The sequence below is a fragment of the Mirounga angustirostris genome, unplaced genomic scaffold (assembly GCF_029215605.1).
Source record: "Mirounga angustirostris isolate CCGP_5_RB_7025 unplaced genomic scaffold, mMirAng1.0.hap1 SCAF_5, whole genome shotgun sequence".
NCBI classification, from domain to species: domain Eukaryota; kingdom Metazoa; phylum Chordata; class Mammalia; order Carnivora; family Phocidae; genus Mirounga; species Mirounga angustirostris.
In genome coordinates, this window is record NW_026991713.1 from 735699 (window position 1) to 761091 (window position 25393).

General features: G+C 55.0%; 1 protein-coding gene across 1 annotated transcript; it reads left to right on the top strand.

Annotated features, from left to right (window-relative positions):
- Positions 1-3217: 3217 nt before the first annotated feature.
- On the top strand, positions 3218-25393 carry IL17REL (interleukin 17 receptor E like). The gene is made up of 15 exons (XM_045866671.2): positions 3218-3369; positions 7590-7617; positions 21215-21364; positions 21587-21696; positions 21935-22049; positions 22286-22330; positions 22571-22710; positions 22895-22966; positions 23048-23102; positions 23522-23685; positions 23751-23795; positions 24079-24136; positions 24333-24496; positions 24652-24732; positions 24926-25393. Exons 1-15 carry the CDS (start codon positions 3253-3255, stop codon positions 25379-25381), a joined length of 1800 nt encoding a protein of 599 aa, XP_045722627.2. The 5' UTR covers positions 3218-3252; the 3' UTR covers positions 25382-25393.

Sequence of the window (25393 nt, forward strand, 5' to 3'; positions counted from 1 at the left end):
GCCCTCGGGGAGGGAGAGGGTTGCGAGGGCAAATGAGCAGGACAAAGGTGACCTCCCCCATCCCCCCAGCCTTCCCCCGCCTTGCCCAGAGACATGACGTCCCTGGACACCACCCCTTGGCCTTGAGTGTGGGTCTGGGCTTTTCTGAGAGCTGGGGGGAGAAGAGTGGGGTCGGTGTGGGCGCGGGTGGGCTTGCGAGCCAGCTGGGACTGGACTTCCAGCTGGACGCTGGCCTTGCCCGGGGTGGCCGTGAGGTAGGCGTGCCCTAGGGAACAGCGTCAGGAACTTGTGAGTGTGGCCAGGGCGTGGTCTCGGGGCAACAGGTCTCTGGAGCCCGTGGGCCTGCTCTGGGGTGGAGGGCGTGGCCCGCGGCGGGGGGGCGTGGCCGGGCAGGTGGGCGTGGCCGGGGCAGGAGGACAAGGTCTCAGGGCCCCTCTCTCTCTCTCCCCAAGGGCTGCGCAGGGACCTCCCAGCGCCCTGCCTAGCGTGCAGCTCTCTGCTCCCGCCGTGGTCCTGCAGAGCGCCTCCTTCGTGCCCCTGGGCGGCGGGCGGGGCGGCGGGGCGTGGACCCCATGACGCCGAGGACCAGGACGCCGAGGACCAGGACGGGACAGACGTGCCCAGGCCCCGCGGCCCCTAGAACGTGGCTAGTTTCTTTGGAAACCTTCAGATAGATGAGAGACCTTGTATACAGAGCTATTTTAGCGAAATCGTGCAACCACAGCATGGTATTTCTTATGGAGCCCCCGCCCCAGCCCGGTGCCCGCGCCCCACATCCATATATCCATGTACCCCAAAACTCACACCCCGTGCCCCTCCCCCACCAGAGGAGGATGCCCCTCGTGGGCAGATGAGCATGAGAAGCCTCCCAGCACCCTGGGCTCCTAGGGGCCACCTCCTCTGGAGCCCCGCCTCCTGGCAGGCACCCCTCCCAGTCTCCCAGCCAGAGGTCTCCGCAAGGCACTCACTTATTCACTCATTCCTTCAACAAAAGTCTCGTTGTGCTGGTCCAGGTTGTCTGCACCCAAGTGTCTCCTTCCAACCTGGTGCTGAGTGAAGGGTGTGGAGGGGGTGCCCGCCCTGGGTCAGACCCCTCAGATTCAACCACAGTTGGACTTCTGGGCCCTCTGGCCACCAGTGGGCCACTCGGGCTGCAGAGACCAGGGAGGGGGAGCCCCTGCAGCCTCTTTGGGCTCAGGCGGGGGTGCCCCAGCCCCCCAAGCCTACACGGAACAGAGAGGCTTGTGAGGGTTTGCTGCAGCCAGTTCTTCGTGGACATTGGGAGGGGGGTCCCTAGCCCTCACCTCCTGGACAAGTCGGGGCCCCGGAGGTGGGAGGGACCCATCCCCACCCCCACTGTGGGCCTTTCTCCACCCCGATGGCATGCGGTTGGACATGGCCACTCCTGGTCACCTGCAGCCCGAACGGACAGCACCTTCACAGTGGCAGTGTCTCACGCAGCACGTGGGCCCGTCCCGGGGCGGCCACGGAGGGGGTCCTCAGGGCCTGGGTGGCCACATGGCCTCCTTGCTCCCGGGAGAGCCCCTGCCCGTGAGGTCACGTGGCACAGCGGTTCCCACGTGTCTCGCGGCTGCCAGAAGCTGCTGTAGCATTGTCCGGGGCCTCAGAGCCGACGGAGCAAGGCCTGCATCCTCCCTGCCTGGTCCGGGCCGGTGCACTGGGAGCCCCTTGGGGCAGGACGGGTTCTTCTGACTCACCCCATCTGGCTGACCCAGGGGCCAGGGGTGCTGGAGGAAGGCTAGGCCAGGGACAGCGGGAAGATCCACCCTGGCTTTCCTGGGTGAGCCTGGACCTGCAAGCCTGTCCTCAGCACATCAGGCAGGCGTCAGGCGCGCTCACTCCTAGGCATCGTGGCCTCGTGAGCACTGGGGGTGGGGGCAAGAACTCCCTCCCCACTGGCTCCACCTCACCAGAGTGTGGGATGGGGTGCCCAGAGCCTAGCAGTGACCCCAGAAGTCCCAACGCACACATGCCGTATCGCAAGTGGGTGCGGGGTTGAGGCACTGGCCCAGGATGGAGGGAGGCTGGGGTATGGCCTCTGGTGCCCACGCCACAGTGGCAGGAGGGTGGGAACCATGGTTTGGGGTGACGTTTGTTGGCAGGCCCTATCCCGTGGGCCAGAGGCTCCTTCATGGTGCTTCCTGAGTTCGCTCCTGTCTCGGGCTTGAGTCCACTTCAAGGAGCACTCTGGCCCGAGGGGCCGTGCCTGCACTGAGAGCCGCCCCCGGGGCCCGCCTACGTGTTGTGGTGCCCAGGCTGGGTATGATGCCCCTCAGGGTCAGCTCCCCTCCAAACTTGAGGTGCCCTGTTGGGGTTCCAGGCAGATCCTCAGCCATGTATCACTTTATGTGTCCCCCACTCATGGGATGGTGCCCTCCCAGGGCCAGAGGTGCTCACACCTGCCCAGCAGATGCAGGAAGAAGGCCGGACGCAGGGACTCTGGGCCTGCCCTGGGAGGGAGGAGATAAAGGAGCGCCTGAGCTCCATCTTACCTTTCTGCTGCCCCACATGCAGGCTGAGGCTGGAGCAGATGGGGCACCATGAGCTTCTGCCTGCAAACGTTCACATGTAGAAAGAATCAAATGCAAAAAAAGCGCAGAGTGATTCCTCAGCGGAAGTCGGGCCTCAGGGTGGCGCCCTCTGGGGTGAGGGCTGAGCATCTCGAGTCCAGAAGGGTGATGCACACCCTCAGGAAGTGATGCAGAGCCCCAGGTCCTGCTCCAGGAGAGGGTTCCCCTGTGGGGGCTGGGGCTAGAGCCAGCACTTGCAGGGTGCGGGCCCCTGGGAGGACTCCCGCTCTTCGCCAGCCCACCTGGACTGAACAACGAGGGCTTCTGGCCACCCTCTGTCCCCCACCATCAAGATGAGTGCCTAAGACATAGGGGTACACCCAGGAGCCGTGGGGTATGTGGGACAGCGCCCTGCTCCAGCGGCTAGCCCCATGGGGAACCTGGGTACCTGGAACCCCAGAGACTCAAGGTTCCAGATGCTTCCTTTGGCATCCTAGAAACTGCGTGGGCATCTGGCCAGAGTCTGAAGGCCCCATTGCACAAGCCAGGACCAGGCAGGAAGTTATGGGGTTGTGGTTATGGCCAGCCCACTTGGGCTTTGTTCCATCAGGATGGGGAGTGTCTGCCTCAGGGAGCAAACTCACTCAAGACCCTCCCATTTGTCTTTGGGGCTGGGAAGGCAAGGAGCAGCTTCCCCAGGGCATCCTGCAGTCTCACCCCCATGCACGCCGGCCAGATGCTAGCTGGGCCAGCCGTGGTGTTCCTTTCCCTGACCTGGAGCACTTACCACAGCCTGGCTGTCCCCCAGATTGCAGAATGTGACCTCTCCTGTTCTCAGGTGAGCTCCTGCCCCCTCCTTGACCCCCATCCTGTGGTTAGGCGGCCTTTCCTGCTCTCACGTGAGCGCCTGAACCTCCTCGGCTCTCGTCTTGAGGGGGCCCTGGTTCTTCCACAGGTGGGCACTGGCCTGGCGCCTCAGCACATGAGTAACAGTGACAGGCAAGGGGAGCAGGAGGCCCTGGGGCAGTGGGTGACACAGGGGCCTGGGGACCCCCGGAAGGTGTGGGGCTGACCTTGCGGCTCTGGTCCAGGGCCTGTTTGCCCAGCGCCTCAGTGGCAAGGGCCAGCTGATGTGCCCGCGACCGGTGCCTCTGCCCGGAGCCCCCCAAGGCTTCAGTGAGCCATGTTTCATCATCCAAGGTGCTGGGGCTTGTGTGACACCCTGTGAGGAAAGGCTGCAGGAAGGTGCTCATGCAGGACAGGAGGGAGCTGCAGGGTGAGCACGGCTTGGAAACGGTGGCCTCCCTGGACTTTTCACTGCAGGGCAGGCTGACTCAGCCTTGCCTGAGGGAGGCAGGCGTTCCAGCAGCACCTGCCATAAAAAGGGTTCCTGGTTCCCAGAAGACTGGTCAAGGCACAGTGGGGACACAGCCCAGAAGGTGTCCCGGGGCCACTGGGGGACACAGCAGGGACAGGGGAACCTGAAGAGCATGGGGTGGAGGGAACCTGGAGCACCTGCTGTGTGCCCTGTGACTTTGGGAACCAGTGTTCTAACTGGTACAGTGCACAACAAAACAAAATGTAGGTGGTGATGACTGTTGAGAAAACCAGGGGTGGGCTGGGGTGAGGTCTCATGTGTGCCTTCGGGGGCGGTGCCCAGGCCACCCTGGGGGACACTTGGGGACACCTGATCCTCCTCAGGGAGGAACAGCAGCTCCACAGACCCTGGGAGTGTGTCCAGCAGAGGGTCCAGGGAGCTCAGCAAGGGACAGAGCAGGCTTGGGGTGGCCGGGGGGTCAGGCAGGGCCTCAGAGGTTGGGGGGCCGGCTCAGATCAGAGGTGCAGGGACCTGTGGGGGGCCGGGAGAGGCTCCCTCTGGCTGCTGGTGGGAACCATGGGTGCAGAGGAAACAGCTGGGTCCAGGCTGGGGGGTGACCTGGGTCCCACAGTGAAGGTGGAGAATGGGAGGGAGCTGCTTTGAGTGCACTTTGTGGGTGGAGTTGGATCCCCTGGGGATCCTGGTGGACAAGGAGAAATCAAAGTGGACTCTAGAACATGACTTTAGGTCTGGGCTGCTGGAGATGTTTCGTGAGGTGGGAGGCCTGGGGGGGCAGGTTTTGGGGAAGGCAACTTGGTTTTGAAATGTGGGGTTTGAGAAGCCCGTCAGACATGAGAGCTGATGGTAAGGGGCAGCTGGGTGGTGCGAGCGGGGCTAGGAAGAGGCACCAGCAAAGTCCCATGTTGGGACAGGCTGGGATAGGACTGAGCCCCCCAGACCCACAGGTAGTGAGGAGGAGAAAGAATCGTCAAGGGAAAGCAAGGAGAGGTAAGGGGAGAGGAGGGCTGGAGGGGGGACAGGGCAAGCTGCAGAGGGAAAGGGACTCTCTGCCCTGCTGCTGCTGACCCCACAGTTAGGGCCAGGCCTGGGCACCACTTTGGACGGAGCCCAGGAGCTGCAGCCCTGGGGGCCCTGCTGGGGGTGGGGCTGGGGGAGGGAGGAGAGGGACCCGGGCCCGAGGGGGTGGGGGAGGGGTGCTGGAGGCGTTGCCCGGAGGGGTTTGGGGGGGTGGAGGGGGAGGAGGAGGCAGGCAGGGAGCTGATGGGGGCTGCCGCTGAGGGATCCAACTCAAGCTGGAGAAGCCAGGGGACAGGCAGCCTCTGGCCTCCCCCACGCCTGCACAGAGACTCCTCCAGCCCACAGGTGCCCACAGGAGGACTGTTCTGGGCCTTGGCAAGTGTTCGGTGAAAAGTCCTTCTCGCTGAACTGACTGGGAGAGCTGGGGGGGCAGGGGCAGAAGATCACAGCCCTGGCGATGCCTGTGTCAGGGGCAGGGGCCCTGGGTGCTGAATGGGGCCATCAGGGGGCCCTGCCTGGCGGCTTGGGGGCTCCCAGCATCCTGGGCTGTGCGGAGGGGGCCGGCCCGGGCAGGCGGAGAGCCACATGGAGCAGGAACCCAGGCAGGTCCTTTCCTCTAGCTGGAGCTGAGGCCTAGGGGCAGCTCAGGTGCCTGTGGGGGAGGGAACTCAGGTCCCGCCCCAAGACATGCGCCTGGGGTGGGAGTGGGGTGTCCCTCCCCACAGACAGCCCCCACGCCTGGCACGGGAAGCCCCGAGAAGCCCAGTGGAAAACCCCAGGGAGCTGGGGGTGCGGCCACTTCTCCAACCGGACCCCCGCTCCGGGCCCCTGGGCACGCAGCCAGCCCTCTCCCCTGCCCCCCCCCCGGCCACTCCCGGCTCCCTTCGAGCTCCTGGTACACCGGGACCCTGGGCCACCCACAGGCGCTTTTTGGCCTGATCTTTGTCCCTGCTGTGTCCCTGAGAGGAGAAGGTCTGGGCACTGAAGGGCCAACCGCCAGACCACAGCCACCAGCCCTCCACTAGACACCACGCTGCCGCATCTCCAGGGCTATGGGGGCTCTGGGCATGGGCACAGGGCAGGCCCCGGCAGGCAGGCAGTGCCCACTGTCCAGGGCACACGCATGCCCTCAACCTTGGGGCAACCAGCAGGGCCTCTCTGTCTTTGAGCTCTGGGACTGGGGGGAGTAGGTTCAGGTCGCAGGTAGGATAGTGGATGCCAAGGCCCAGCACTGCCCCTCCCTCACGCGCTCAGGGCTGCACATGGGGCCCTGTCCTCTGCCGGGTCACATCTCTAGGGCTCGCGGGACTGGGCTGCCCCCTCCTGCCCTTCCACCCCTGGGCCGCTGTGCTCCCCGGGACTGCCCAGTCGCATTGAGGAGAGCGTGTCCAGGTGGGCTCAGCCCTTCCATCTAAGTGGTGTGAAATGGAAAACAGACCTTGAGAACAGAAACAGAAAACAGATGCAAAACTGGGAGAAGTCCAAACGGTGCGGGGGTTTAGCCGTCCCCCACCAGCCCCGGTTCCCTAGTTTTCACAGATGCACCATCAGTCTGTAAGATGCCGATGCTTCGGGCAAACTCTCAGGACTATCTTCCTGCCTCTTCTGTAAATCTAGCACTATTCCGAAATAAAAGTATTTAGACAGGGATGGAACCACCTGTTGTGGCATGTCCACAGATCCAAGGGCAGGAGCAGACAGGCTTGGAGTCCCACTTTTCCCACCTGGGTGCCACCCGAAGTGCAGGCCCTCCGCCCAGACGGTCCCCCCCGCCCAAGCTGTGGCTGCTTCCTGGGTCCTGGGAGGGTCAGTTCTCCTCTGGGAAGGGAGCAGAGGGTCAACATCACTGTTGCTCCTTGTTGCCCTGTGGTGTCGCTGGGGAGCGCGGGCCCTGAGCAGTCTGGCGCCCCAGGGCCCCGGCCACCCTGCCCCTGTGGGCCCCCAGGGCAGCCCCCCTGACCTCAGTCTCCCAGATTCAGCTGTGGAGTAGCACCGCCCACCCACCAAAGTGAGGCCCGCAGGCTGGCCGTCCAGCCACCCATGAGCCCCAACTGAACCTGGTCCCCAGTCCAGGCCCCTCTCCCGTGGGCCCCCTCTATCAGGTGAGGGGGCGGGGTGGACACAGCCTGGACGGGACTTTTCACATGCTGTCGCTGCCCTTACCCCGGGCAGCCCGCGTGACTTCACCTTCTCAACAAAGTCTCCCCTGAACAAGCCTGCAGATTTGCCCCCCCCCAAACCCCCCCCCGGCTCCTCTGATACCCCCCCCTCACCCTTCTCAACATCTAACATAAAGTGTAACTTGCTTACGTTCTGGATTGTGTCCGCATCTCAGAATGTGGGCTCCTCAAAGGCAGGCTCTTTCCCCACTTTCTTTTATTCCAGAACCCGAGCACCTAATCAGTGTCTAGGAGGCACTCAACCAGTGTTCCCCTAAAGAATGGATGGGTGGGCCCATGCCAGCAGCAGAAGTTGGGAATGTAGTTGGGGACATGGGGCTCCCCAGTCCATGGGGTCCAGGTCGCCCATTTCCTGAATGACCACCATCTGCAGGGCCTTGGGCTGGACGGTGGCACCCCCCTCCCCAGGCCCTTGCCGAGAGTGAGGGGCCATGTGACTCTCCTGGCCGCTGGGGCTGGATTCAGGGGTAGGACAGAAAGTGGCCAGGCTGGCCTCTCACCCTCTCTTTGTTCTGTCCCCAGGGCTTCACCTGCAAGAGCCGAGTGAGCCGTGAGTACATCTCGGGCAGATGGGAACAAGCTGCCTTTCCTGCCCTCCTACACCCTGGTCAGCAGGGTCACCCTGTCCTCCTTGCCACTCCACTGGCCTCCCCCTGCCCACCTCACAGGACAGAGTGTCCCCCAATGTCCCTATTCAGCACCTGCTGCACATGGGCAAAGCCCCCAGTTCACGCCCAGCTGTGCACCTGCCGGATAGAAGTCCCATTCCTATTTAATTGGAGGACGCCACCTTTCTTTCCAAAGTGGACACATCAGCAATATATGGAAACCCCCGTTTCCCCTTATCAACTTCTGCATTTTTGTCCAATGCAAAATGACACCCATTTAACCATAGCTTCGTTGTCTTTCTTTCGTGGCTGCTGCTGCATCCGGGTGACCCCCGGGGTGGGGCTGGGGTGGGGGCTTCTGCTGCGAATGTCCCTCCGGAGTGCTCCTGGCCTCACAGAGCTCCTCCCTCTCTTTTTCCCTTTGGCCTCCTGAGGCCATTCAGAACTTTTCCACTTTGATGTAATCATATTTACCAGTCTCCTCTTTAAGGGGCTTTATGGATTTGGGGGGATCTTTTAAGAAATTCTTCGCTGCCCTGAGGTGGTAGATATGTTTCCAGCGTTACTGTACTTCTAAAGGTTTTAACATTTTGTTTTCATTTAGCTCTTTAATTCATAGGGTTTATTTCCACTCGTGGTGTGAGGTAGGGACGCAACTGTAATGTTTTGCTGCCTGGAGACCCATCTGCGGCCGCACCGCGAACTGCTCAGCCTGGGTCTGACTTTCCAGCCGCGCGGTGGCTCCCTGACGCCTCTGATCTCAGGTCCTCTCCGGCTTCTCCTTGCTCCTTCTTTTCCTAAACTGTGCGGCGAGCGCGGCGACCATGTGTGCCTGCGTCCCCGAACCCGCAGGTGCAGACTGAGTGGTGAGAGGGTGGCACTCAGGTGCGGCTCGCTCCCGCGCCCCCAGGTGAAGGGCCTTACCTGCGGTTGCGCCCGGGGGACGGCGCGGGCCCCAGCCGTCGGTGAGCGCCCGCGGGAGAGCGCACCTGACACCCCCCCCAACCCAGACCCGCGGCGGAGGCGGGAGAGCGCACCTGACCCCCCCACCCACCCAGACCCGCGGCGGGGGCGGGGAGTCGGCGCCCCCTCAGCTCCGGGACCCCTGGTGAGACGGCCCCACACGGGGGAGCTGGGGTGCCGTCAAGACTGAGCAGAGCGAGGACAACAGAGGCGAGCGGCGAGGTACAGACGGACGTGGACGGAGGGGTGGGGGGGCGGGGCTAAGAAACCGGCGAAGCCGTCCAGCCCGCTTCTAACGCTGCGCGAACACGACGGGAGAGGGCGCTGTGCGGCTGGAAAGGCGGCCAGAACCGAGCCTCCCGCTTTTGAATTCCGAAGGGACAGAATCAGGGAATGGTATCAAGGACCAATTCCAGACAGTTCATGATCATGAAAAATAGAAATAACATCCCAAAGACAATGAAGTGCACCAGAAAGACATGCTAAGAAACCCCCAAACTGTAACATTTCATTTCAAAATAATTTTCAAAACTCACGAAAATGATGCATATGAGCAAAAGTTAGAAATTCTCGGAAGTGAGGTGACAACACACAGAATTAGAAATAAAGGAAAAATAACTTCACAGATGAAGACTACATTAGAAGAACCCAAGAGTGAACGGACCAAATATTAAACGTCCAAGAGAAATACAAGAAGAAAATGAGGACATTTTTAAAAATAAAAAGAAATGAAAAAAAAAAAGATTAAAATGATGTTTGAATAAACGGTAAGTGTTGCAGATAGGCCAAGAATGTCCAAAATACAGATGCTGAAGAAAACTAAGGCGACAGAAAAAATACTAAGAACTACAGTTCTCAGGAGATTAAAATTTTTTCTTGAAACTGGGTATTATAAGGGTACACTATGGACCCAAGAATATGGATCTTGAATATGAAACACCAAAACATATTCTCGTAAAATGACCAGATCTTAAAGAGAAAGCGAAAAATCTTTTTGGGCATGTAGCAAAAAGAGCAGACAACTTACAACGCTAGGAACCTCCCTACTGTCCAGTTTGTGGTCATCAAATACCATTTCCCAGCAAAAGAAACCAGGCAGGGCTTCCAAGAGAAGTGGCTGACTCCCAGCCTGGGGCAGAGAATGTACAAGAAGAACCCGGGACATCTGTCGTACCAGAGAGCACAGAAGCTCTCGAAGGCAGTGGTACACGTCAGCAGTCCTTGGGGGGCGCCCAGCTGGCTCAGAGGAGCAAGTGACTCTTGATCTCGGGGTTGTGGGTTCTAGCCCCACCCTGGGTGTAGAGAACACTTAAAAATAAAATCTTAAAAAATAAAAAAGTACTTGGAGACAACCTAAAGAAGCTCCCGTTAGCCAAGAGGATATCATACGAGATTTTAAAAAACAATAAGAATTGCAATAAATTGCAACCATGGGTAAACCCATGTAGTCATGATGATCTTGTTTTTTAAAAATAAAGAGAACTCTTCACCTTCTGTGGATGACAGGGAACCAACTCATCACCTTGAAAACTGGGAATCAAGCCTTGATCCTGTCTTTCTTCTGGGAATGCCACCTTGGAGTAAGTATTCCAGCTGATGAGTGGAAACAAAACGGTAAAATTGTATCACTGTTTTGCGGCTCCCAATGGCTTGAGTGCTGGTGACAGCTATTGTCAAACGTGGCGGAGGTCCAGGCACAGGATGCCGCCTCCTGCAGGCATTTGACACAAGCGCTAGTCCTGCCAAAGGACTGGACCCTGAGCTCAGCCAGCCCTCTGGGTCCTGCTGCCCGGTTGGCCAGAAATACAGGGGTCTGAGGATGGGTGCTGAGCTGCACCCCGAGACGCCTGGCAGTTCACAGAGCCTGATTCTGCAAGGAGGAGGAGACATGGAGGCAAAGCGGCAGACCAGATAAGCCAAGTTTGGAAAATAGGCACAGCCTCAACTCTAGTGCGTGAAGAGGCACATCTGGGTGATGAAACCATAAAGAAATGCAAAGAAGTCTTTACTGTAGAAGTCAGCATGCTGGTTCTGGGGTGAGCGAAGGGGCTTTTGGACTAGCTGGGGACCGGCTGTCTGGCCCATCTGCCCTGTAATAATTCACAAAGCTATGATTTTTTGGTGAGCTTTTCAGTATCTAAATTTCATTTTTACAATAAAAAGCTTTTTAAAAGGGTCTTAGCATTTTGTACGCCTTCACTTCTTCAATATGAATTTTTGATCGTCAAGTTTACTGAGAGTTTCGGGACGTATTTTCCAACGTGTGTCTTGTTTTAAGATGTATTTATTTATTTTGAAGAGAGAGAGTGTGTGTGAGCAAGGGGGGGCAGGCAGAGGGAGAGGGAGAATCCCAAGCAGACTCCCAGCTGAGTGCAGAGCCCATGGCGGGGCTCGATCCCAGGACCCTGAGATCATGACCTGAGCCAAAATTGAGAGTCAGATGCTCAACGGACTGAGCCACCCAGGTGCCCCCTCATTTTTTTAGAAAAGGATTTATTTATTTATTTATTTTGGAGAGAGCCAATGTGTGTATTTTTTAATATCACCAAGCAATTAACTCAGTTCCAAGTTACGTAGACCATAGGTTTAGCCTCAGAGCCCACAGGTTAGGGGCTTCATCCCACAAGACTGCCCCCCAACTTCAAACACCAGCAGCAAGTAACCAACTGGCTACGGATCAGAGGCTCCCACGACCCCTCCTTCGGTTCAGTTACTTTACTGGATTGGCTCACAGAACTCAGAGCATCATTTTACTTGCCAGGTAACCAGTTTATTATAAAAAGATGTAATTCGAGAAAAACCAGGTAGAGGGGATGCGGTAGGGCTCGGAGACCCCCATGCCTCCTGGGGCTGCCACTCTCCCATCTCCACGTGCTCACCAACCCCAAAGCGCTCCAAACCTTGTCCTTCAGAGTTTTTATAGAGGGTTTCACATAGGCACGATCGATAAATGCATTGGCCATTGGTGATTGGACTTCCAGCTCCTCTCTCCTCCACAGAGGTCATCATGTGGTTTGTTTCCCTGGCAACCAGTCCCCATCCTTTGGGGCTTTCCAAAACTTACCTCATAAACTCAGGTGTGGTTGAAAGTGGTTTGTTATGAACAACAAAAGACACCCTGCTGGCTCTTAGGTCTTGGGAAATTCCAAGGGTTTTAGGATCCCTGTACCAGATAATGGGCACAGACCAATACGTATTTCTTATTATAAGTCACAGTATCACACATTTTTATCAGACTTGCATTGAATACATTGATTAATTTGAGACAGAAATGACATCTTATCAGAGTTGAGTCTTCCAACCATGAACACGGATGGTACGCCTTTCCAACTGTTTAGGTCTTCCTCAAAGCTTTTATTTATGTTCTTCAGAGGTTGAAGGATACTGTGAATGGTTTCTTTATTTTATCATATTTTCTGGTTGGTTTTGCTGGTGTAGAGCAATGCTATTTTGGTATATTGATCTTGTATCTAACACATTTGTTAAAAACTCTTTGTTATTTCTAATAGATTTCCCATTGAGTCTCTTAAGATTTTGTATATAGATAATCACGTATTCTGTAAATGATGACTAACAGTTTATAAACCCATGTTTGTTTCTGGTCTTCTGGGCCTGGCTCCAATCACCAGGACAACGTTGAATGGGGAGCCCTCATCTTAGTCCTGATATTTATGGGATCGACTCCCAAGGCTTACCAGTCATTACCAGGCTTATGGGGCCTTTGAAATAGATGGCTTCCATCTAGACAAGGAAGTGCCTTTCTTTTCCTAGTTTTTTAAACATTCTTTTTTTTTTAATGTTATGTTAGTCACCATACATTACATCATTAGTTTTTGATGTAGTGTTCCATGATTCGTTGTTTGCATATAACACCCAGGGTTTTTTAAACATTCTTTATCATGAATAGGAAGTGAACTTTATGAAAACTTTGTGCATCTGTGAAAATAATCATACAGTTTTCCTCCTTTAATCTTTCAGTGAGGTGAATTGTACTAATAGATTTTCTAATGTTGACCGTACCTGGAGTCCTGAAACAAATCCTATCCAGTCATATTTAATATATTATTAAATCAAATTGCTAAAGTTTTATGTAGGATTTTGCAATATTCAACAGGAGACTGTCCTATACTTTTACTTTTTTCTGTGAGCCTTTGAAAAGCTAGCCATCAGCCCTGTCTGTCCTCTTTCCCTTCCTTGGGGACATCTTGGCCATTTTACTTCTTTCTCCACATTTCTTAATGTCTCTGCTATATTTTCCGTCTTTCTGTCTCTCTGCTGCCTTCTGGATCATTCACTGGGATCTTTCACTTCACTAATTCTCTCTTTGGTGAGGTCCAGTCTACTCTTGAAGTCATTTGTTGCATTTTTAATTTCTATTTCTGTGGGTTTCGTTTCTAGAAACTCTGTTTATTGTGAACATGCTTCGTCTCTCTTTGTAGTTTTTATTTCCCACCGCGCATACTTTCAAGCTTGTCTTAGGGTGGCTGGTCTGCAGTTCACATCTGATTCGTCTGTCACTGGAAGACTCTGTGGGGCTTTCTGTGGCCTGTCATTTCTGCTCTCGGTGCTTTGTTTTCTGGCATATTTGTTTATCTTGAAATATGCCTGCTCAGTGCCCTCAAGAAAGACTCATGGTGTTCCCCAGGGCCTAGGATGAAGGAGGTTCCCCTCAGACCAGATTCCCCTTTGTTTCTGAGTGGTACTCAGAGGTAGTGTGTGACTGTCAGGACCATTTCTCGTTAAAAAACAGACTGAGGTCTCTTGGACCTTCCTAGAGATGCAAACCAGGGCTGGGAACCAGCACCCAGGCCCACCAGAGGTTGTGGGAAGCTCTCCGTTCCTCCCTGCGTGCTCAGACTAGCCACCTCACAGGGCCTGGGGTTGGGGGGTTCCTCCCAACTGCCCCCGACCCAGGGTGATAGTGGGGGAGCTCCGTGATGCCCTCGGCAGGCGTGGTTTCCTGTGCATCCCTCTGCCATTTCTCAGGCTTTGGCCTGATGATCCTGACTCTTTCATCAGCTTTCACAAGTTTTCGTGAAGCTTTTTATAAGCCTAGTCTCTTCTCCAGTGTTGGTTGTTTTCAGCAGTAGAGTTGGTCCAAATAGGTCTAGCGTACTATGGGAAACGAAACTCCCAACTTGTTTTTAAACACACAAAAGTCTTTGTTTCTCCTCCTCTTCCTTTGTCGATAGGAATTTAAATTCACCACCAAGTTTTACCAATCCCTGGGTTCACTGTTCCCTTTTGTAACCCACTTCTTCCTTCTGAGTTCCTATTTCTCCTTTTTAAAATACACCTGTTAAGCCTTCTTATAGTAAGACTCTGTGGCAGTTTTTTAAATCTTTGAAAAGACTGAATATAGTTACTTCTCCCATGGGGAGATTCCCATGAGTCTTCATGATAAATTCTGGGTTCACGATGATTTCCACGGAGTGACACCACTTGTTTTCCCTGTTTTGCACCACGGATGACATAACATATGCTCGTATCTCTTCTCCTTTACTCTGTATACTCCCCAGTCTGTCAGCTAGTTTGGGACAAGAGCCTGTTCTGACACATTTTAGTCTATAATAGGCACCTGTCCCTCTCTATAGCTCGCTATACTCCAGGCTCCCCACCAGCCCTTCTCTGCTATGGCTCTACATTTTTTTTTTTTTTTAATTCTGGTTCTAGTCCTTTTCTTGGTTGGCTGGAGTAGATCTGCTCTTTTTTCTCCCAGAAAAGGTCAAGAGATGTGGATTTCTCATTCCTTGCAGAGAAGAAGACATTTTCACACACATGAGGTGCCTGTGGGTGGGAAGAGGACTCTGAAGCAGGTGGCTTCCCCTAGGGATGCAGCGCGAAGCTCTACGGTGGCCCCTGTGGCGAGGGAACATCAGGCCTGGGACAGAACTCCCTGCACCAGGCCCCACAGTACCTGGCTGAGCACTCGGTTTCACCATGAAGTCTGCGGACAGCAGGAGGTTTGGCCGCCTCCTTCGGTGGCCCCTCCTCTGCCTCCAGCACTACCCTTGGGCAGGCTCCCTCCCGAAGGCTCAGAGTCCATCAGATCCCACAGTACTCGCATCGGCTCCAAGACATCAGGGGGCCAAGGACACAGGGCAGGGGCCATGCCGGATGCGGGCAATTGTGTAGAACTTGGACCAGTATGGGAGGATTTGATCACTGACTCTGTTTATAACTGCCCGCACATGGTGATCACGAAAGGCAGCTCAGCTATTCATTTTTTGTTTAATATTCATCAGTTTGGGAGGAGAAGGTGTCAGGGGCCTGCAACCTCCTCCCCATCCCTGGTCTGCCACTCTGGCTATTGAGGACATGGTGAAGAGAAGCTCATGGGGTGTGAAGACAGTTGTGCTCTGTGTGCTTAAAGCTTTTTTTTAAAAATTATTGTTTTATTGTTTTATTTTTCCCACTTCTGATCGTCTATAAACTTAAACTGAGTTGGGAGAAACCCCCTCTTAGGAGGCCAAGCTCAGTATGACATCTCACCGATCCTGGGGAGGAGTTTGGAAACTCTCCGCCTTCTTACACACGTTGTAGATGGGCAGGAAGAAGGAAATTACATTATAGCATTATTTTTTTAAAGATTTATTTGGGCGCCTGGGTGGCTCAGTTGGTTGGGCGACTGCCTTCGGCTCAGGTCATGATCCTGGAGTCCCTGGATCGAGTCCCGCATCGGGGTCCCTGCTCGGCGGGGAGTCTGCTTCTCCCTCTGACCCTCCTCCCTCTCATGCTCTCTGTCTCTCATTCTCTCTCTCTCAAATAAATAAATAAATAAAATCTTTAAAAAAAAAGATTTATTTTATTGGGGCTCCTGGGTGGCTCAATCAGTTAAGCATCTGCCTTCGGCTCAGGTCATGATCCTGGGGTCCTGGGGTCGAGCCCCGCATCGGGCTCCCTGCTCCGCGGGAAGCCTGCTTCTCCCTCTCCCACTCCCCCTGCTCATGCTCTCTCAGTCTCCTTCTCTCTCAAATAGATTAAATAAAGATTTATTTTATCTATTTGAGAGAGAGAGCACATGCCCAAGGAGGCGGAGGGGCAGAGGGAGAGGGAGAGTTTCAAGCAGACTCCACACGGAGCCCAATGTGGGGCTCGATCTCATGACCCTGAGGTCATGAGCTGAGCCGAAGCCAAGAGTCAGACGCTTGACTGACTGAGCCACCCAGGTGCCTCTGTAGCATTATTGACATAAATTGACAGAAAGCGAACTGTATATATTCCAAGTATTCGATTTGCTAAGGTTTTACATACGTATACACCTGCGAAACTGTTACCACAGTCAAGATAATGGACAACCACGTATCTTTCCATAGAGATTAGTTCACATTTTCTAAAATTTTATATGCATGGAATCAGACAGGGGGTGCTCTTGTGTCTGGCTTCTTTCACTCAGCATCATGGTATTTCAGTTCATCCGTGTGTTATGTCAAAATCCCGTCCCATTGCATCGCTATACCACCGTCTGTTTGCCCACTCACCTGTCGATGGACACCTGGGTTTTGGGCGGCTAAAAATTAAACCACTATCAACATTTGTAGACAAGCCTTTCTCATTAATTTTGGGTGAATATCAAGGCACGGAATGGCTGTATCATACATATCTAACTTCTAAAGAAGTGTTTGTGACATTCTATGCTCCCACCAGCAGTGTGCAAGGATTCTCATTCCTCAACATCCTTGTCTGCACTAGGTATGGTCAGTCCTGTCCATTTTTGCCATTCTAATACTTAATACTGACTCATTGTGGCTTAAATGTGCATTTCCTTAATGTTAACTGATGTTGAGCATTTCTTCATGTGCTCACTGGCCACTTTTATCTTCTATCTGAAGAATCTGTTCAGATCTTATTCTTTACTGGGTTGTTGGTTTCCTTATTATTAAATTTGGAGAAGTCTTTACAGATTCTGAATGCAAGTTCCTTACCAGATAGACGATCTGCAAGTATTTTCCCTCAGCCTGTGACTTGTCTTTTCATTCTCTTTCAAAGATAAATTTTGATGAAGTCCAATTTATCAATTTTTTCTTTGACAGTCATGATTCAGTGTTGTAGCTTAGAAATCTTTGCCTAACTCAAGGTCACAAAGATTTTTTTTTTACTATTTTTTTAAAGTGTTACAGTTTTAGATTTTACATTTAAATCAGCAGTGCATCTTGAGTGACCTTTGCATGTAGTGAAAGGTATGGATTAAAGTTCTTTTTTGTTTGTTTGCATATGGACATCCAGTTGACCCAGCACTATCCTTTGAAAAGACTGTCCCTTTCCCAGTGGGCAGCCTAGCATGCTTGTGGAAAGTCAACCATCCATACATGGGTGGGTCTTTTGGGGACTCTATTCTGTTCCATCCATTTGTTTATCTTGTTGCTAATACCACACTGTCCTCATCCCTGCACTTGATTACTTTATAGTAAGTCCTAAAATTAGGCAGTGTTTGCCTTCACATTTGTTCTTCTTTATCATAGACGATTTGACTATTCTAGATCCTTTGCATTTCCAAGTGAATTCTAGAATCAGCTTGTCAGTCTATGGGGAGGAAAGGCCTTCTACAAAGAGGATTTTGAATTCAATTTCATTGAATCTATGGATCAATTTGGGCAGAATTGACATCTTAGCAATTTTGATTTTCTGCCCCATGAGTCCAGTGTACCTCTCCATTTATTTAGGTTTTCTCTAATTTCCCTCAGCAATATTTTGTAGTTTTCAGGGCATAGATTTTATACCTCTTTTGTCAAATTTGTTCCTAAGTATTTCATATTTTTATGTTCTTGTAAATGGTATTTTTTAAATTTCAATTTGCAATTGTTCTTTACTAGCATACAGAAATATAGTGTATTTTTGTATATTGATCTTGATTCTTGCATTTGCTAAACTCATTCTGTAGATTCCATTATATTTTTACAGAGACAACTATGTCATCTGTGAATGAAGACAGCTTTACTTCTTTCCAAACTGAAAAGGAAGTTTGTTTTCTAGCCTTATTGCACTGACTAGGATCTCTAATACAATGTTGAGTAGAAGTGATCAGAGCAGTGATCCTGATCTTGTTCCTGATCTTAGGGGAAAACAATCTTTCTTTCACTGGCAAACATGATATTAACTATAGGTTTCCCATAGAAGACCTTTATTAGATTGACAACATTTCCTTACATTCCTTGTTTGCTGAGAGTTTTTTTAAGAATAGATACTGAATTTTGTAAAATAATTTTGCTATGACTATTGAGATGATCATATGTGTTTTTCAAAATTTGTTAACATAATTATAGTGATTGATTTTCTTTTTTCTTTCTTCTCTCTCTCTTTTTTTTTTTTTTTTTTGGTAGGCAGCAAAGCAAGGTTTATTGAGTGAGAGTACAAAGCTCCCAAAGAGGGAGGGGACCCGAGAGGATTGCCCTATAGTGATTGATTTTCTAACATTGAACCAATCTTGTATTTCTAAGACAAACCACGCTTGGTAATTATGTGTTATCCTTTTATATGTTGTTGGATTCCATTTACTAAAATTTTGTTTAGAGTTTCTACTCTATGGCCATGAGGTATCTGTAGTTTTCTCTTTTTGTAATGTTTTTGCCAGGTTTTGTTATCAGAGAATGAGTTCCAAACTATTCCCTCTTCATCGGTTTTCTGGAAAAATCCATGTAGAACTGGTAGTATTTTTTTCTTAAACATATGCTTTCATTGACTTTTCTCTATTGCTTGTCTGTTTCCTATTTCATTGGTTTCCACTCTGATCTTTATTTTTTTCTTCTGATTACTTTGGGTTTTGTTCCTCTTTCTTCTCCAGTTTGAAATATAATTGACATGTAATTTAACATTAGTTTAAGGGTGTGCATTTACCCTTCTTTCTCTAGTTCCTTAAGGTGGAAGCTGAGGTCACTAATTTGAGATATTTTTTTCTTTTAAAGGTTATTTGTTTAATTGTTTGAGAGAGAGAGTGAGAAAGAGAGAGCACAAGCAGGGGGGAGGGGCAGAGGGAGAAGCAGGCTCCTCGCTGAGAAAGGAGCCCGATGTGGGACTCAATCCCAGGACCCCCAGGATCATGACCTGAGCCGAAGACAGACGCTTAACCGACTGAGCCACCCAGGTACCCCTGAGATTTTTTTTTTCTAATATAGGAGTTTAGTGCTATAAATTCCCCCCTAAAAATAGTGCTTTGGCAGCATCCAAATGTTTTTATATGTTGTCTTTTCATTTTCATTCAGTTCAAAGTAATTTCTCTTTTCCCTTTTCATATCTTCTTTGGCCCAAAGGCTATTTAGAAGTGTATTGTTTAGTTTCCAAATACTGGGAGGCTCTCCAGACATATTTTATTTTATTTTTTAAAGATTTATTTATTTCAGGGGCGCCTGGGTGGCTCAGTTGGTTGAGCGACTGCCTTCGGCTCAGGTCATGATCCTGGAGTCCCTGGATCGAGTCCCGCATCGGACTCCCTGCTCAGTGGGGAGTCTGCTTCTCCCTCTGACCCTATCCCCTCTCATGTGTTCTTTCTCTCTCATTTTCTCGCTCTCAAATAAATAAAATCTTAAAAAAAAAAAAGATTTATTTATTTCAGAGAAAGAGAGAGAGAGAACGAGTGGGAGGGATAGAGGGAGAGGGAAAGAGGATCTCAAGCCGACTCCATGCTGAGTGCAGAGTCTGACACTCGGGGGTCCATCCCACGACTTTTTTTTTTTTGGTAGTGTGGATCTTCTGATGAGGAATTCTATCAGCTTTTGTATGCTAAAGAAGTCTTTATTTACCCTTTATTTTAAGACATCTCCCTGTGGTAGAGCTCCCGGTTGGTAGGCTTGTCTTCAGCACTTTGGGGGCTCTTCCGCCTTCTCCCACAAGAAACTTGCTGTTCTCGTGTCCTTCGTTCCTTCTACGTAATGTGTCTTTTTCCTCTGGTGGCTTCTACAATTTTCTCTTTGCCACTGGCTTCCAGCGAATTGATCATGGTGTGCCTCATAATTTTTTCCATCTTTTTTTTTTTAATTTTTATTTTTTTAAAAGATTTTATTTATTTATTTGAGAGAGAGAGAATGAGAGACAGAGAGCACGAGAGGGAAGAGGGCAGAGGGAGAAGCAGACCCCCTGCTGAGCAGGGAGCCCGATGCGGGACTCGATCCCGGGACTCCAGGATCATGACCTGAGCCGAAGGCAGTCGCTTAACCAACTGAGCCACCCAGGCGCCCTTTTTCCATCTTTCTTATACTTAGCGCTCACCAACTTGGATCTGTGAGTTTAGTTTTCATCAAGTTGTGTCCTGAAACCATTCTGCACGTATTCTACCTGGTTTTCCAGGCTGTGTCAGGCAGGAGGGTAAAGCTGATCTCCATGACTCTGTCTAGGCCACAGTGGGATCCACAGAACTGGATTTCTTTCCCATGAACATATTCGGGTCTTGTAATTCCTGCTGTCCCTTTGAGTCTCTTTCTGAAGCCAGTCCGTATGAGCTCTGTCGAGTGACAGGCTCCATGGCGAGTACCAACAGCATGTTCATCCAGGCCCCAGGGGCAGCACCACTGCCTCCTGCAGAGACCTGGCTTTGGGGCAACCTGCCTTCTCCGTAGCCCACCTGCTTGCATGTCGCTGGAGAAGGTCCTGGAGCAGAAACAGCCTGTGGCCCTGGGCCCCAGGAGGGGCAGCTGCTCTGCACCTTCAAGTCCTGCCTGAATTCAGGGCTGGGGCCTCTGAGGAGCGTCCATTTTGGCCTCAGTCTCTCCGTGGAGGCGTCTTGGATGCGCCATTCTGCTCTGTTCCCCCTTCACTTGCGAGTTAGCAGTTTGGCCTGGTCTGAAGGGGGGTCCCTCTCCTCCGTAGTGCCGGCACTTCCCCTGGAGTTCTAGCCCCAGTGAGATCTTCCTGACAGATCTCCTAGGGTCTGCCTTGGGGGCGCCTGGGAGTTCTGGGCCCCCGAAGCACCCACTGAGCACACACCCCTTCCCCTTCCTGGACACGCGGTCCCACCTCGGGGTTACTTCCTCCACTGCCCATGGCACCAGGCCTGGACGCCATCTCTCATGCCTGCAGATGGGCCACAACCTTGGGTGCAGGGGGGCACCTGGGCTGCTGACACTGTGGGCCACAGGCCTCCCAGGGCTCCACGGCTCATGGAGCTAACCCCACTGTCCTCCAAGTCCTCAGCTGCAAGCCTGGCCAAGCGAAGGCCACAACTGCGCTCAGCCCCGTGCCTGGAAGTGAGACCCCAGCTCCACCGAGGCCTGGGGCCAGTCTCACCTGCGCCAGTCCAGCTGCTGGCCTGTGAACAGAGCCCTGGGGGTCATGACCCAGGTGCCCCCGCAGGCCTTTGAAGGGTGGCAATGGGCTTGCCAGCTTGTCAGGAGGCCGGCCCCCCTGCCCCATGCCAGCTGCCCCTGACACTCAGGTCTGCTCCCCAGCCCGGCCCCGCTCCTGACACCCAAAGACAGCGGGCTCCAGGGTGGGTCCACTGTTCACTGATTGCCCTGTGGCAAGATAGTGAGGACCCCTCCCCAGACATGCCCTACCAGAGCTCCCTCCCCTGGCCGGGCCACCCACAAAGCCTTACCCAGGCACTGGGAAGCCCTGTGGCACTCACCCTCCTTCTCTCCTCCCCAGGGAACATTTTTAACAGCTTCTGCCAGCAACCCCCCACGTCCATGTCCCCATCGGTCCTGGAGGCCCTGACACTCTCCACTGCCATGAAGTGTGCCCCCCACGAGGGCTGCTCCCTGCTCCTGCGCGTGCAGGCTTCCCTCACACTGCATGGTGAGAGGCAGCCTCGGGGGCGGGGGAGGGACCATGCTGCTTGTGATGGTGGGAACACCCAGGAAGCAGGGTGGTGGGCTCCCAGCTCCTTTAACTCCACAACACTTGGAGGGGCAGGGTGGGGCTGGGGGACCCTGCTAAGTGCACTTCCCAGAGAGGAGGGGAAGAAAGAGGACTCTGCCCTGGTCTGACCAGCTCTGTCTGGCCCCTCCCTTCACCCAGAGAGCCTTCGGGGCTTGGAGGCCTGCTCCATGAATCTCGACACCCAGGAGACTCAGTGTCAGAGTGTGAGGGTCTCCAGGGCCTCCCGTCGACGGCAGGTGGGGCGGCAGGTGAGGCCAGGGCCTGACCCAGACCTGCTGGTTCCGCCCCAAGCCTTTGCCAGGCAGGAGCAGCTGTCTCCTGGCTGCTCCTGGCTGCCCTCCCTTCCTGGATCCACCCGATCCACCCAAGGCCTGAGGACAGGGGACCCTTCCCCTGGGTTCCAGCTATGCGAGGTGCAGCTGGCCTGGCCAGGGATGGGTAGCTATAGACCCCAGGTCCACGTGGCTCACACCTGTGCATGCCCAGCTCCAGGTGCATTTTGATTGCTTCGAAGTGAGTGTGGCTCAGAGCCTCTACGTCACCCTGAGGACCGTCCCCCACTTCTGTGGGGTCCAGCTGGACCAGCAGTACCATGTGGAAGGTGGGAGCCCATGGGTCCGCCCCAGGTACAGCTGCCACTGTACCCTAGGGACAGGGCTTCTAGGGACAACCTGGGGTGGGACTCCTGAGGTAGGAGGCAGAGCCCCATGCTGGGCAGCTCGCAGCAAGTGCCCTGGGAGAGGAGAGACTTCTGTAAAGCACAAGGGCAGAGGCCCGACTAGGGTACAGCTGCTGGGGACAGAGTGGCTGGGCCCCCCATTGCTGTGCCATTTGCAGACTGCAGAGACGAGGACGTGGGGAGGAACGTGCCTGTCTGCTTTGGTGAGGACCCGTCCTCAGGTGGGACTGCAGCCCCGCAGCTCCTGGGGAGACCCCCACAACCCTCCCATGGGGGTCTTCTTCCTGCCCCACTTGGGAAGTCATGATGGGTCCTCAGGTGGGCGACTCCCAAATACCTGGGTCTAGCAAGGGGTCACCATTTGGAGGCTCTCAGGACAGGTGGAGACCTTTGTCAGATGACCGCTAGTCCCAGCATGGCCCCCAAGTGCCGCCCTTTTATAGCCGAGAAGTTCTCTTACTGGGTGGACCGCAGCCGCAAGGTCATTCTGGTCCAGGTGCCCGAGGCCCCCGGGGCCCCCGACTACTACGTCCGGCTCTGCCTCAAGTGGTTCACCTGCGAGGATGTGGGTGCCCCCGTGCGGGTGAGCCCAGGCCCAAGCCCTGGACACCGCCCCCTGGCCCAGAGCACACACCCCTGCCCACGGCCCGCCCAACGGCCCAGCCCCCCAGACCACGCCCCTCCCCCTCCCCCCACCCCAGGCCCTCCCAGCCTGGCCCAGTCCCACCCACTGGGCCCCCAGCCCCTAAGCCCTCAACTCCACGCAGGTGACAGTGAACAGGATGTCCCGCACCGTGTCTCTGCCCTACAGTCAAGAACTGCCCTGCCTGTGCCTTGAGGTCAGTGAGAGTGTGGCCTTCACTGCCGGGAGGGGACGGGGGGAGGGGCAGGGCCTGCGCTGACCCCAGCCCCTCCCGCAGGGCTGGTCTGCGACCCCTGACGCCGTGCGGATGCAGGCCTGTCCCTTCGAAGATGGCAAGTGCCCTATGGTGTGGAGTAGGGGTGGGGGAGAGGAGGTCAGCCGTGCCGGCAGGGTGGGGGCCGGCCGGCTTCAGCCGGAGGGGGTCACAGTGGGGGGGAAGCGTGCGGACAGGCCCCGTGCCCCCGTGAGCCTGCCGCGGACGGCATGTAGCCGAAGGTGAGTCCCAGGCAAGCCCTTTCCTGCGGCAGTCTGTGCGTAGACGCGAGCGCGCGCGAGGGCGTGTGCCCCCGGGGCGGATGCACGCGCCCCGGCCTGGCTCGCGTGGAAGAAGCAAGTGTTCTGAGCGGCGGTGCGAGGGGCGGAGGAGGGTTGCCCGCTCGCGGCTCTGCTCCGGGACGCCGCACGCGCCCGGGACACGCACACACGGGGGCGGGGCTCGCTGACTTGAGCCCCTGGGCGAGGGTCCCTGCAGAGACAGACGCCCTGTGGGACGCCATCCGCTACCACCCGGGGGACCAGGCACTGAGCTGGGAGCCTGCCTGTCCCGTGAGTGGTCACGTGAGCCTGTGCTGGCGCCCGGGGCCAGGGGCCCTCTGCCACAGCCTGGAGCGCTCCGGCCGGCCGGCGCACGGCAGGGTGAGTACCCCCGGCGGGGTCGGGGGTGGGCGTGGATGGCGGGGGCCTGACTTGAGCCCCCGCAGGTGCAGTACCCGCTGGTGGACACACAGCCCCAGCTCTGCCTGAAGGTGAGTGGGCCAGGCCGCAGCCTGCCCTGTGCGCGACCAGCACGTAATGCGGGGTGGCCAGGAGGAGGTAGAGGGGTGCGGGGCTCGGGGGCAGCGGGCATGCAGCCACACACACTCCCAGCCCCTGCCCAGCCCTGGGGTCCCGCCTCCCAGGAACCCCTCCGACCCCCATCCTGGTCTGAGGGTGGAGCTAAGGGAACCTGGGGGAAGGAGGCCAGCCTGTCCCAGCCCCCAGCCAGCCCCGCACACTGCCGCGGCCTTAGGCCTCAAGACTTCTCCACAGTTCTCCACCAGCCAGGGCTTCTGGGTGAGGTGCCCTTTCCACGAGCGAGGCTTCCAAGGTGAGCTGTCCACAGGGCGGCAGGGCGGGGAGGCCGGCCTGGGGCCTTTGCCTTGCGGATGCAGGAAATACCGCCCTTTCCTTTGCTCCCGGGATGCGTCTGGGTCAGGCAGGTGGGATGACAGGGTGCTGGGTCAGTGGCAGGGAGGAGGGCAAGTGGGGGGGCGGTGCTGGGCCTCAGCCCTCGACCCCCACAGCCTGGAAGATGACCGTCCAGCCAGCAGCTTCTCAGGGCCACCTCCGGGTCACCTTCTTCTCGCCCAGTGCTGCCCATTTCCAGGTGCACCTGTGTCGCCAGAGGAAGTCACGGCCCCCCGCCTGCCGCCCGGCTCTCCTGGCCACGGCCCGCCCCTTGGCCTCAGTGAGCCCGGTGGGAGGGGGGCTGCCCCTTTTCCTGTCCACAAGGCCCTGAGTCAGCCCCTGGAGGCCGCCCGGTGTGGAGGGGTGCAGGCCACTCCGCTGTGTGAGCCAGTCCCCCCCACCCTGCTGCCTATGACCGACCCCTCTCCCACCCAGGGGGACCTCATGGCTGACCCTGTGGTCGCCTTTGTGAACATTCCCAGGGACGAGGCATGTGTGCCCGGCACCTGCATCCAGGTGGGTGGTACTGCCCCACCCAGCCCCCACCCCCCTACTCCAGTCCCAGACCTGCTTCCCTGTCATCAACCAACAAAGCTCCTCGGGGGGGCCTGTCAGCCCAGCAGCCTCCCCAGGCCATCGCTCTGGGGGATGCAGTCAGGGTGCGGGGGAGGCCACAGGCTGGGCTGACCGAGCTGCCCCGCGCCCACAGGGCCGGAGGACCGATGTGCTCTTCTCCGCCCCCCAGCAGCTCTGTGACCTTCAGTGCAGTGAGTGCCCCCGCTGGGTCTCGGGCCCCAGGGCTGCAGGAGGCCGAGGGCTGGACTCCAACCTCAGCTCCGAGCCTGATCCCTGTCTCCCACGCTTAGGGTGGGGGTGTGAGCCCTGCACAGGAGACTGGGCATTGGTGGGGGACAGAGGGGCCACCTGCCTGGAAGTCTGGCCAGGCTCTGAGCCAAGGCGAAGGCAGACCGGCCTGGCCCCACCCCTGACTTGGGAGGTCAAGGGCCCTGGAGGTCCACTGCAAGCGCCCATCTCCCATGTCACTGCACCACTGGTGGGGGAGGAACTTCCTGAGCATCCACCACGCCTGACCAGGGCTCTGGTTCGAACTGTCCAGGAACTTGGGATGTCCCTCAGCCCCCCTTCACCCAGCCAAGTCACTTAGGCCCAGACTCCT

Bases quoted from the DNA above. Each gene is read 5' to 3' on its own strand.
- IL17REL (XM_045866671.2), top strand. From the start codon at position 3,253: ATGCACGCCGGCCAGATGCTAGCTGGGCCAGCCGTGGTGTTCCTTTCC. The intron at 7,618-21,214 runs GTGAGTACATCT...TCTCCTCCCCAG, and splicing joins CTGCAAGAGCCGAGTGAGCC to GGAACATTTTTAACAGCTTC. The intron at 24,733-24,925 runs GTGGGTGGTACT...CCGCGCCCACAG, and splicing joins TGCCCGGCACCTGCATCCAG to GGCCGGAGGACCGATGTGCT.